Source organism: Stegostoma tigrinum, chromosome 2, assembly GCF_030684315.1.
Source record: "Stegostoma tigrinum isolate sSteTig4 chromosome 2, sSteTig4.hap1, whole genome shotgun sequence".
Classification (NCBI taxonomy): domain Eukaryota; kingdom Metazoa; phylum Chordata; class Chondrichthyes; order Orectolobiformes; family Stegostomatidae; genus Stegostoma; species Stegostoma tigrinum.
This window is the reverse complement of record NC_081355.1, coordinates 72,404,819-72,418,876: the sequence shown is the minus strand read 5'-3', so window position 1 is coordinate 72,418,876 and position 14,058 is coordinate 72,404,819. Positions and strand designations below refer to the sequence as shown.

Here is a 14,058-nt window from a genome sequence, read left to right as displayed (position 1 = left end):
CAGAAGCTTATCTGTACCCGACTTGTTATGGCTATGAAACAGGGAAGAATTTCGGTACAAAGCAATTTGGCTGACTTCTCGATCCATTATTGACTTTCACAATCTGCAGAACTCAAGTCAGAAGTGTAATGATTTGCCAAGATTTTTCAATGGCCCAACAATAGTTTTTGCAGCATAGGTGGGAGTTGTTCAGGAGAACCGCGCAGAAACCTTGCAAGTAACTTCCAGGGAAATTGAAGATTTCCCTAGGCATTCCACTTTCCTTAGAAATCTCCAAAAGAATCCATATAAATAACAGAATTTGAAAGGTTCCAACAAAGTTAAGTAAGTATTTACGAGGAGAGGTCAGATGATTAAATACCCAGCCGGACTCCTGAGTAATATTAAACTTATGTTCTATTTACTTCCCTACATGGACCCCCTCCACCCCAACTCAAACAGCCCCACCAGATCCTGAACCGCCTTACTCTAGACCAAACAAACCTGCCTCACCACCGGACTAGAACTTCACTCTCTCCCACGTACCAACCCCATTGCTTTCGTTCACCTCGCCTGCTGGAAAGTTAAACCCCTTTCCCACATTCCAGACCTAAACCCCATTCTGGAATTGGGACCCCAGCCCCACAACAAAACTGGCATCCTCCAAACTACACCCCACACAATGCTCACCCTGGAACCGATACCTACTTATCCCCTCTCTCTGCCAGAATCACAGCTGTCCTGATACCCAGCACTGTGACAAACCTCCTCCACTGTTGAACCAAATATCTTCCACCAACCTTGATCTACCCTTAAGTCCTGCACTTACCTGACCCTCTTGTCGCCTTGAATACTGATTCCTTACCTATCTGGTATCCTGCCTGCTCGACACCTTACCCCAGCACTCTACTTCCTACTCTATTGACAGTTATTGGCACTCTACTCCCGAACAGTGTGATACTGACTGACAGTCTACTCCCTACCCATGGGACACTGCATGCTACTCTACTCTCTACCCATTTGGCACTGCCTTACACTTGACTTCCTACCCACTTGACATTGCCTGACAGTCTGCCCAGCTGACACTACCTAACATGCTGCACTCTCCAGAATGGGTGAAGAGTTGATAACATTGAAGAAACTTGAATCCATCCAGAATTCAGCAGTTTATTTATTACCAAGTCACATGGGCATGACGTGTATTCATCAGAAGTTCCTTTCCTCTGAAACTGTGCAGTCATTTACTTGCTGAATTTAAAAATATGGGTGTTTTAAAATATTTTATTTCCTTTAACAACATTAGAAAGTGCTAGAAAAACTGAAGATTAGACATGATCTGAGGAGAGTAATATTCAGCTCTAAACTTTTATTTTGAGTGAAATGTTTCCAGACCCTGAACTGGACAATGGTGCCCAAGTTAGGGGCATATGGCAAGTTCAGAAGAAATGAGATTCTCAATGACAGGAAAATAAAGTCTGATTCTCCAGCCACATTTTGAACGGTGAATCTCACTATGAGCAATAAAGTTACTGTTTGAGTCCATTAGCATGCCATTGATATCCAATCTCACCTCATTGATGCACAGTCACCTATTCTCCCACACATCAGACAGAAACTAGACAGCAACAATTCCTGACCTGACGGTCAGAGAGTGTGCCAAGCATCTCGAAGCTCAATGCTTGGTCTTCCAGGCCTCCAACGTCTCAGAGAAACCTTCCAGGGTTATCGGGAACCATGGTTAGGCTAATGAAATTGATGGGAGGCAGTGTGCTAGGATGCAGAGGGGACAAAATTGATGGAGGGGGATATTCAATGTATGAGAGTACGAGATCGTAATGCATTGGAGGGCATGGGTAACATGAGAGAAGGATCATTGACAGTGACCACCATTCAGTAGGGGAATAGTGCAGCACACAGTTGGCAGAGCGAAGTTGCAGAGCTGGGATTCAGTAGGTAAAGATGGCAGACGAAAACATAAGTGACACTGTCAAGTGGGAACATGTGGAAGCTCAGTACTGATGCCTGACTTGCTGAGTTTTTCCAGCATTTTTTCTGCTTTGATTTTTCTTTCGATTTCCAGCATCTAAAGTATTTTGCTTTAAATTTCTGTTCTAATTTTCAAGGATATTAGTGATGCAGCTGCAAGGAAAATCAAAGTGGAATGTGTGTACTATCTGAGAAGATGCAGGCAGTTTAGCAAAATTAGGTAGGTTAAATAGACAAAAATTTTAACTGCTGAACAAATCAGTGGAAAGGTAAAGGCTTTGTGCACCTTTGCACTTGAATTTTACCTCTCACTTAATCACAAACTTTTTGTGCCTGATCACACGAGATTCCACAGACAACAGATCATGAAAGATACGGTCTGAACACGGAGGCATACTCAAAGATTAGCACAGGCTTGACTGTATGTGCTATGTCTGGGTTTATAATTTTGTCATGTTGCAGTTTTGTGTTGAAAATAGTAAGTGACAGGAACTGTAGGGGTATTGGGTAATTACAGTGTTGGAATTCAACAAAGTTCAATTTGCAACTAAAACAGAAATTGTTGGAAAAATTCAGCTGGTCTGGCAGCATATGTGGCGAGAAATCAGGATTAACATTTTGGGTCTCTGAGACGTTGGAGGCCTGGAAGACCAAGCATTGAGCTGGAGATACTTGGCACACTCTCTGACAGTCAGGTCAGGAATTGTTGTTGTCTAGTTTCTGTCTGATGTGTGGGAGAATAGGTGACTGTGCATCAATGAGGTGAGATTGGATACCAATGGCATGCTAATGGACTCAAACAGTAACTTTATTGCTCATAGTGAGATTCACCGTTCAAAATGTGGCTGGAGAATCAGACTTTATTTTCCTGTCATTGAGAATCTCATTTTTTCTGAACTTGCCATATGCTCCTAACTTGGGCACCATTGTCCAGTTCAGGGTCTGGAAACATTTCACTCAAAATAAAAGTTTAGAGCTGAATATTACTCTCCTCAGATCATGTCTAATCTTCAGTTTTTCTAGCACTTTCTAATGTTGTTAAAGGAAATAAAACATTTTAAAACGCCCATATTTTTAAATTCAGCAAGTAAATGACTGCACAGTTTCAGAGGAAAGGAACTTCTGATGAATACACGTCATGCCCATGTGACTTAGTAATAAATAAACTGCTGAATTCTGGATGGATTCAAGTTTCTTCAATGTTATCAACTCTTCACCCATTCTGGAGAGTGCAGCATGTTAGGTAGTGTCAGCTGGGCAGACTGTCAGGCAATGTCAAGTGGGTAGGAAGTCAAGTGTAAGGCAGTGCCAAATGGGTAGAGAGTAGAGTAGCATGCAGTGTCCCATGGGTAGGGAGTAGACTGTCAGTCAGTATCACACTGTTCGGGAGTAGAGTGCCAATAACTGTCAATAGAGTAGGAAGTAGAGTGCTGGGGTAAGGTGTCGAGCAGGCAGGATACCAGATAGGTAAGGAATCAGTATTCAAGGCGACAAGAGGGTCAGGTAAGTGCAGGACTTAAGGGTAGATCAAGGTTGGTGGAAGATATTTGGTTCAACAGTGGAGGAGGTTTGTCACGGTGCTGGGTATCAGGACAGCTGTGATTCTGGCAGTGGGAGGGGATAAGTAGGTATCGGTTCCAGGGTGAGCATTGGTGTGGGGTGTAGTTTGGAGGATGCCAGTTTTGTTGTGGGGCTGGGGTCCCAATTCCAGAATGGGGTTTAAGTCTGGAATGTGGAAAAGGGGTTTAACTTTCCAGCAGGTGAGGTGAACGAAAGCAATGGGGTTGGTACGTGGGAGAGAGTGAAGTTCTGGTCCGGTGGTGAGGCAGGTTTGTTTGGTCTAGAGTAAGGCAGTTCAGGATCTGGTGGGGCTGTTTGAGTTGAGCGGGGAGGGGGTCCATGTAGGGAAGTAAATAGAACATAAGTTTAATATTACTCAGGAGTCCGGCTGGGTATTTAATCATTTGACCTTTCCTCGTAAATATTTACTTAACTGTGTTGGAACCTTTCAAATTCTCTTGTTTATATGGATTCTTTTAAGGGTTTCTAGGGAAAGTCGAATGGCCTAGGGAAATCTTCAATTTCCCTGGAAGTTACTTGCAAGTCTGCTACAATGGGGTTTCCGCACGATTCTCCTGCATATCTCCCATCGACACTACAAAAAATATTATTGTGCCATTGAAAAATCTTGGCAAATCATTACACTTCTGACTTGAGTCCTGTAGATTGTGAAAGGCAACGATGGATCGAGAGGTCAGCCAAATTTCTTCATGTCTAAATTCTTCCCTGTTTCATAGCCATGACAAGGCAGGTACAGATAAGCTTCTGGTCAGACGTCGCATTCAAAGCTTTTCTAATGAAGGGTGACTGGATTCAAAACATTAATTCTGCTTTTTTGTCATTCATGCTGCTAAACTTGCTGATTTCTCTAGAATTTTTTGTTTTGATCCGATTTCCAGCATCCACTGTCCTTGGTTTTAGTCTATTATTATGTAATTGTCATGGCATTGAAGCCAAGACATTTTGTGATGATGTTTTCTTTCAGGTTCGAGGAGAAATAACTAAGCTTGATTTTATCTGAGATGGTCATATTTACCGCTGAGGCTGAGGAAGGGAGCATCATCATCTCTCCTTGAGGTGAGAGGTTTGCATTATATATCCACACAACATATGAGGAAGGTGGATATTCAACTTAACCCACATCTTGAAATATAGACACGATCTTCACAAAATGGATCGCAGAGAGTCTGATGAATGCTTTTGTGGCTTCTGTACGGACAGGGGCCAACTTTTTGTTATCTGCATACGTCTTTGAAACGCAGTAAAATGTGAATGACCTGAGGCCTTTCTATAGGACATAGAGTTGGAAGTAGGCCATTCGGCCCATTGAGGCTGGTCTGCCATTCTATCTGCCATTCACCGCTATGTCTGGGTTTATAGTTTTGTCATGTTGCAGTTTTGTGTTGAAAATAGTAAGTGTCAGGACCTGTACGAGTATTGAGTAATTACAGCGTTGGAATTCAACAAAGTTCAATTTGCAACCAGAACAGAAATTGTTGGAAAATCTCAGCTGGTCTGGCAGCAAATGTGGAGAGAAATCAGGGTTAATGTTTTGGGTCCAGTGAACCTTTTTCAGAAGCTTAATTTGCATTCTTGCTCATTCCCAACTACATCTGAGACAACAAGTTGTAGAGCTGGATGAACACAGCAGGCCAAGCAGCATCACATGAGCAGGAAAGCTGATGTTTTGGGTCTGGACCCTTCTTCAGAAATCCCTACTTTATTTTTGAAGAAGGGCCCAGACCTGAAATGTGAGCTTTCCTGCTCCTCTGATGCCGCTTGACCTGCTGTGTTCATCCAGCTCTACACCTTGTTATCTCGATTCTCCAGCAGTGGCAGTTCCTACTCTGTCCAACGACATCTACTGCATTTTAAAATCCCCATTAACCTTGCTTTGGCTTTTGGCCTATTGTTTGTTTGTGCTATATTGTAATAAGTGTAATAAGATCAACGTCAACTTGACAACCTCATGGAATTGTGTGGCAATCTGTAAAAAATAAACTGAGATGACCCCATTCTTTTCACCTGAAATTCGCATCTGTTTGTTGTGGAATGTTGACTGTCATTTCAGTAACCTGTGATAGCATGAAACAGGGGTACCAGCATAAAAATACTGTTATAGATGAAGTAGGTTTTGTGAATGCAGAAATTTGCAATGAATCCAAAAAGTATCCTATGCAGATTGTTCACCTCTAAGCCCTAATACCAATATGTGCTCCTGTTGTACAAAATCCCTGCTGAAAGATCGATCAATGTTATATCATCTCCTCAATAGTGTAGAAACTGCAACCTTCAGTCTGAGATTTAATGTTGAAAATATTTAGTAAAGGATAAAACGTTGCCAAATGACACATTTCTATAAATGATTTCCACAATTTTTTATTACTTTGAAAGACTGTAAAATTGCTATCAGTCAAAAGGCCTGAGCCGAAATAAGTATTGGGGACTTAGCCAATTGAATCAGCCAAGTTCAACAGTTGGAAGGGAGGAGTGATGAAGAACCTTCCTGCCAGTGAAGTTGTGCAGTAGTCTGTAGTCTCATTTGTCAGATCTCCCACATGCATGAAACAGAGTAACCTAAGTTATAATGAGAGGAGGACATTACCTGATGGAACAGAAACCAGAATCACAGTTGTGCTTCGAGTGTTTGTTTTTCACAGATTTTCCTACTGTGTAATCTTAATCAAAGCATAGAACTGGAAGGGCTTACATTTGGCTTTGACGTTGTATCCACCCAACGGAGAGGCATGACCTTCGACTGCATCAAAACCAGCTGATACCAAAACCACATCTGGATTGAACTCACTGGCGATTGGCATGACCACAGTCCTGTGGGACAATGATAAAAAACTATGAACGAGTCTGGACTAAATTCTCAACTTCATTCTCACAGCAAGCCACCTGGAAAAATTCAGAATCTGCTTTCTTGTTACAAGAAATGTACTTTTCCATAAATTACACAAAGAACCTTGTAGTACAATTCCAAATCAGTTGACTATCATTTAAGACTTCAGTTACACAGTCTTTTACTCAAAAAGTTATGAAACGTTATTCTCTGAAATGAATTTTAAAATTTTGAGCAACCAATGTTATATTATCATTCTATAAATTCTTAACCGGCAAACCATGTTCTTTACCAAAAAAAAATTAAAAATTATTAATGCAAACAAACATGATAGGCCCTGAAACCCTTTGCTGTGAGTGTCTTGGAGTCAAATTAATTATTTTTATCAAAGTCATACCTCATTACTATTCATGCTTCCCCTACTTACTTCCCATCTAGATCCATCTTCTATTTATTTTTCTTTTTGGCCAGTTGATAGCTCCTTTTGCCTTGTGCCATCACCCTTTTGGAATTTAATCTTTGTAGCTCTGTCACAGATTTTCATTGCTGTTCTTCCTCTCCATTCATCACACTGCACCTTTCTCTGTCATTGTATTTCCTTAAATTGATACATTTCTAACCTTTTACAATTCTGATGAAAGGGCCAAACCTGAAGCGCAAACTCTGTTTCTCTCTATGGATCCATTGAATATTTCTGATACTTTCTGAAGTTTTTATTTTAATTTTTATTTCAAACATAATTCTACATACCTCTTCTTAAAATTTTTTCTCATATATTTCAAATGTTTTTCCAACATGGAAGTAACTTGGTAAGGCTCCATTTCCACAATTAGTGACAGAACACATTTTGGAGAAGAGGTTATCACATTACAGGGATCAATCCTCAGCCTGTGCTTCTGTCTAGATAGGCTCCACTGTGTGAAAGCAGACTGGCAAAATCATCCCTTGTATATATCAATTCCATGAAATTGTTCCTTCGATATTGACTGTTAACTAAAATTGCTACATTCAATTTCAAACGATTTGAAATGTTTTATGTCATTCTATCTCAATGAGAATTTGCTTTTCAAAAAATTTACAATTTAGCAACAATATCAATTACGCCTGTTGATGGGATCAGGTAAGGTTTTGAAAGAACATGTAATAATTGCGTAATTTCAGGTAGTAATATAACAAAAACAGATTATTCTCCTTGGGATTGCAACTCTACCTACAAATATCATTCTCCCTCTCCTTCTCTCCTTTCTTCCTATTTTTCCTTTGACCTCTAACTCTGTCTTTTTCATCCTGCCTTCATCTCTCCCTCTTTCTCTCTTGCTCCCTATTGCCATTCCTCACTCAATGTCGCTCCGTCCCCTTAGCCACCATGGCCCATTTTCTTCTTTGCTACCTAATCCTGTCGGGTTTCAATTTCAATTTGAAGCTCCATTGAGAATATCATATGAGTTTGATTAACCCTTAAATTTTCAGTGCGATATGTGAATGTTAAGAGATGAATGACATCACTTATTGGTGGAATTCTCAGCAATAATGGATGACTGCTGAGTAATAAAATGTAGCAGCAAAATCTCTGAGATATGGTCTGGGAAACAGGGATTATTACATGTGGGACTGTTGGCTGAAATGGCGAATCAGTGGAGTTAAAATATTTCTGCAGGGGTTCTGCTGGTCTCCTGCTGTTCCCTCAGTGGGAGACTGGCAGAACTCCCAGAGAAATGGTGTAAATGGCTGAAAATGACTGCTTATGTCATTTCTCTGGGGCTTCTTTGGGTCGGCTGCCAAATTTACAGCAGATTAGAGGTAGCTCTGCAAAATTTCAGGGTCCTGGCTTTATTCAATTGAGAATAGTAAAATAAATTATTCTGATGCAAAATAAATAAAAAATTTGTTTGGTATTCTTATTGTTTTTGATGAGATGTAACATTGCAATTAAATCAGTACAAAACTAGCATTATATTTCAGGAAACATGTCATTGATTCCAAAATCACAGCATAGCTAATAGATGTGAGCACCTTTGCAGGACATAGTTATAGTTTTTGAACCTTGAATCCCAGCCATTATATAGGTGCCATCTATTTGATTCTACATTTTAAAAGTTAAATTAGACCATGGAGGATCCTTGAACTTCATATTCACTACTTGTAATGTTAGCAGTCTGTTGGCTGTCTCCAACTAATCACATTTTAATCAGATTTCAGAGGCTATTGAGTGCATTTGGGCAGAAATGTGCAAGTGGAAATGCGCAAACCTAGCCAGACATTGACTTGAGAGCTACCAAAGTACAGAGATCTATTGACTCTTCTCTACAGCTACCTATTTGAGATCAGTATTTGTAATAAACTGCCTAAAATCACCATTAAAACGGGATGGCTTTCAGCAAGGTGGGAACTACTATGCAATAGGAAGCTTTGAGTTGATTAATAAAAAAAATGTTAGTGTTAGGTTAAGTGTACACAAGTGTCATTTTACAAACATATGCTTCTGGTACAGAACCTTGTGCACTGTACATGTGCATCTGGAATTCAGACATCGATCTAAGCAGGATTGGCTTAATTTTTGTTTATTTACAGAAATGGGAAGCATCACACCAGGAATGTCATTGGAGAATCTGCCCAAAGAAGTATTTAAAATTAGATTTAGATCTGTCACACAACAGAAGCCTTGAAGAAAACCTGTTTTGATAAATTTTTCCTCAGTCTGAGAGGTATTCTATAGATTCACTCATTCAGCCAAGCAGATTCAATGCAGACACACTCCTGTGATGCTGAGCAGCAGAATCCCCATGGAGTGCATACACTAACAGGCATTGAGTTTCATACAGTCCTTTTAATATGTGCCAATTGAGAGTTGTTATTTTATTCCTGAACCTGGCCTGCTGAGTTTTACTGTTGGTCCTAAGCAGACTTTGAATGAACTTTGACAGATTTATAATGCATAGTATAGTCCCCTTTGATGTGTGTATATAGCATGGAAACAATTTCTAATTACAGATTGATTTACTTTATGATCATTATAAAAAAAGCTAGGTGGGGACATTCTAAGGGTGAGTTACCCAGGACGATTTCACCTTAAGGAAGTGAGCTTCATAAATGAATAAAACTGCAAAGACTGAAGATGTTTTAAGTTATTAAAGCTTGTTTAAAACTATTTTCAATGGCTTCTTCAGAGCTCATGAACTATGCATATTATAAGTAATCCACCACACCATTCTAGCCTGGTCAAAGATCACCACCCAGTTAGTGCCCTCTCTTGGATCTGGAGGACTGGGCTGCCATATAGAAAGTTAAATTACTTTCTCTGCTTTGCCAGAGTACATGTCAGACTCTTGTTATCTCACCTTTGCTCTATCCCTGCCACTGAACCCAATCCCCACCAAGGCTCACTGTCTGATATTCCCTCTGATGCATGCAAAACCCTTCCCTTTGCTAGGCCCCATTCTCTCAAACCACTAATCCTCTACATCTTCCACACTGCCTCCTCACTCTTTCAGAACATCTCAAAACCTTCATCCCATGTTCCCCAGTCATCATAGCCATGTCATACACTTGTGTCTTTCTGATTTAACCCATTTTTGTAATTATAGGAGAAGATATTCCATAACAGCGAATAGCAATGCTGGAGTTTTGGGAGGGATTTGGTGTCCAAAATCTATGTCCTCACTCCTTACAAGGACAGAATCTCCGCCAGGGCAGCTCCTGAGGCCGAGTACAAGAACTCATAAACAGAGATGAGTAGTTTTGAAAAAGGATGCCTTAAATTATTCTCAGGTTGAAGAGTTTCTGACTCTGAAGTTAGTACATGACTGACAAAGATTTCTGGGAATAGTAAGTCATTTAGAAAAATGCTTAGCCCAATTTCCAACTATCACCGAACCTTGATAACTGACTCAAAAAGTCTCAAAGGTGTGTCAGAAGTCACGAAACAAAGAAGCCTTTTAAAAGATCAAGACAGGAGGACTTCCACAGATGCCATGGCCACTACATTGGTCTATTCTCAATTATTACTGCAGTGGATATCTCAGCCACAGTCAATGATGCAATTTTTTGTCAAGAATAGTCAGAAGGAGACACCAAGCAATATCTGATGTGGAAACTCAATGTGTAGTTATTGAGAAGTTTGCCCATTCAGATACATGGGCTGATGATAAATTTTCAGATTTCACACTAAGTCTCATGGTTCTTATTGAGATTAGTTATAAACCACTGGTCTTGTTTAAGACGAAAAGAATTGACAAAAATGTTTCCGTGGTTACAACAATTTTGGCCAAGATTAAGCATGCAAGACCGAGTAAATTCAAAGGAAATTAAATATCAGCAGATGCCCTTTCCAGAGCAAACTTACAGCAGTTGAAGAAGAATTTTCGGACAAACTCAGTCGTACACTCAAGCAACAAAAGTAGGGCCAACAACACAAACAAACCTTTATCTCATCAAAGAAGAATAGATAAATGATCTGCAAAGCCTTACTGTACATGAAACATATATACATAAAAAAAAGAATGCTGGAGAAACTCAGCAGGTCTGGCAGGATCTGTGAAGAGAGAAACAGAGTTAACATTTTGAATCCAATATGACTCTTCTTCTTCAGTTCAAAAAGAGTCATACTGGACTTGAAGCATTAATTCTGTTTCTCTCTTCACAGTTGCTGCCAGAGCTACTGAGTTTCCCCAGCATTCTCTGCGCTTGTTTCAGGGTTTTCAGCATCACAGTATTTGTTTTATTATAATATTATATAGGAGACTGACCAGAAAAGAAACCTAGTGGCTTCATTATTAAAACATATTTAAAATACCTTCAAAATGTCTCTACTGTTGATGACTTATTGACTTTTGACAGCAGTCTCGTTATCCTTCCTTAAGTGAGAACCTATATCCTTGACAAAATATATCAAGGACATTTGGGAATCACCAAATATTGAACCCGCACTCAAATTTCAGTATGGTGGCCAAGAATCACTATACAGGTAGTAGACCTCATAACTGATTGTCAGACATGTGCCACACATAGTCACAAAACTATTTTCCCAACAAGGCTATGAGAACACATAGGTTCTGACCTGTTTGTATTTTCAGGATGCCCTTGTCTAATCGTGGTCAACTATTGCTCTCAATGGATCAAAGCAAGGAAATTGTATTCCACCGCTTTGCATGTAATTGTCAAAGTCCTACAGGAAATATTTGCCACGCATTGAATGTTGGATGTGGTTACATCTAATAGTGGACCACAATTCGCCAGGGAGAAATTTGTGTGCATTTCAGGATTCCATGACCAACACATAAGGCATCCTCAGTCAAATGGAGCAGCCATAGTTAGAGTCCAAATAGTCAAAACCCTCCTAAAGTAGAATACAATCTTCTTCACAACTTTACTAAACTAAAATTCCATTGAGTTTCAATGTGAGTTTTCATCATCTCAATTTCCGATGGTGAGAAAAGCTCAGTTCCCGACCCTTCCAAAGCAATAGATTCTATAAATGAGCCCCACAGATTTAAACTAATATTTGTCTGAAGAACTTTGCATCCAATTTCTTGCCAAGTCGGGAACAATGTCAAACAGTGTGGATCCAGGATCTTATCAGGAATGGTGGTGTCGTGCAACATGTAACAAATGATAATGGTTGTACCTCATTAACATATCAGAGGAACAGTGCATCAAAATTGTTTCACAGATAGCAGGAACTGCAGATGCTAGAGAATGTGAGATAACAAAGTGTAGAGCTGGATGAACACAGCAGCTCAAGCAGCATCAGAGGAACAGGAAGCCTTGAGTTTCGGGCCTAGACCTTTCATCAGAAATGGGGGAGGGGAAGGGGGTTCTGAAAAAAATAGGGAGAGAGGGGGAGGTGGATAGGAGATGGATAGAGGAGAAGATAGGGGGAGAGAAGACAGACAGGTCAAACAGGCAGGGATGGAGCCAGTAGAGGTGAGTGTAGATGGGGAGGTAGGGAGGAGATAGGTCAGTCCAGGGAGGATGGACAGGCCAAGGGGACGGGATGAGGTTAGAAGGTAGGAAACGGGGGTGGGGCGTGGGGTAGGAGGTGGGATATGTGGGAGGGAGGACAGATTAGGGAGGCAGGGACGGGCTGGCCTGGTTTTGGGATGCGGTAGGGGGAGGGGAGATTTTGAAGCTTGCGAAGTTCACATTGATACCGTTGGGCTGCAGGGCTCTCAAGAAGAATGTGAGTTGCTGTTCCTGTAAACTTCAGGTAGCATTGTTGTGGTACGGCAGGAGGTCCAGGATGAACATGTCGTTTGTGGAATGGGAGGGGGAGTTGAAATGGTTTGCGACTGGGAGGTGCATGTTCCCGTTGTGGCCTCCTCTGCTTCGGAGAAACAAAGCAGAAGCTTGGGGACCGCTTTGCAGAACACCTATGCTCGGTTCAGACTAAACAATTGCACCTCTCAGTTGTGAACCATTTCAACTACCCCTCCCATTCCGCAGACGACATATCCATCCTGGGCCTCCTGCAGTGCCACAACAATGCTCGCTGAAGGTTGCATGAGCAGCAACCCATATTCCACTTGGGAACGCTGCCGCCCAATGGTATCAGTGTGGACTTCACAAGCTTCAAAATCTCCCCTCCCCCTACCGCATCCCAAAACCAGCCCAGCTTGACCCCACCTCCCTAACCTGTCCTTTCTCTCACTTATCCCCTTCTCCCACCCCCAAACCCCACCCCCATCTCCTACCTACTAACCTCATCCTGCCCACTTGACCTGTCCGTCCTCCCTGGACTGACCTATGTCCTCCTGACCTCCCCACCCACAATCACCTCTACTGGCTCCATCCCCACCTCTTTGACCTGTCTGTCTCCTCTCCACCTATCTTCTCCCCTATCCATCTTCTATCTGCCTCCCCCCCCTCCCTATTTATTTCAGAACCTCCTTCCCCTCCCCCATTTCTGAAGAAGTGTCTCGACCCAAGATGTCAGCCTTCCTGCTCATCTGATGCTGCTTGGCCTGCTGTGTTCATCCAGCTCTACACCTTGTTATCTCAGTGCATCACAATCACAGATTTAGTAAAGAATCAAAGCTTATGATAACTACATTTGATTTTGTGTATATGCAATAGACAATAGAAGTCTCTCTCTGCAGAGAAATAGATTTTTTTTCTAATCAATCTTTTTTAGAGATATTATTCAACAGCTCTGGAGCAGGTTGGACTTGAACCTGGGACTCCTGGCTCAGAGCAAGGCCCACCCATTGTAGCTTAAGTGCCCCAAATTAAAAACTAATCAACCTGTCACACCTGGATGATTGGTTGGATTCAAAACAAGATCTTTGGAACATTAATTCGGTCACTGGATTGATACTTTATCAATAATGCCGCTTGGCCATTGCCTCCTGATCTTGCATTATTTCAATGGATGAACCTAATGAACAACAAGAGCCAGATCAGTCTCAAAAAGAGTCCAGTACGAGAGCAACACCCAAATCAGCTGTCCTCAAACACTAACCATTCCATTCCAACACACAGTCAGCCAGGAAGGATTGTCAAAAATCTCATCAAATGAATCCATCAGAGACTTGACGAGATAATAGTAAATCTACTTTAATTATTTGAAACAATTTAAAAAAAATTAAAATCTTGAAAAAATAATTGAGAAGGTAATGCTGATTAAAACAGTTTGGTCATGAAAGATTAACCAACATTTCAACATGAGCTCTGCTCATCAAGATATAAAGGAC

General features: G+C 41.0%; 1 protein-coding gene across 1 annotated transcript in view; it reads right to left on the bottom strand.

Moving 5' to 3' along the window:
* The window catches only part of LOC125447373 (histone deacetylase 9-like), a 737,956-nt gene that overhangs the window by 56,377 nt on the left and 667,521 nt on the right, over window positions 1-14,058 (bottom strand). Inside the window, exon 25 of the mRNA XM_059654559.1 lies at window positions 6,236-6,354. Coding sequence (XP_059510542.1) covers window positions 6,236-6,354 — 119 coding nt within the window. The remainder of the gene's footprint in view (window positions 1-6,235; window positions 6,355-14,058) is intronic.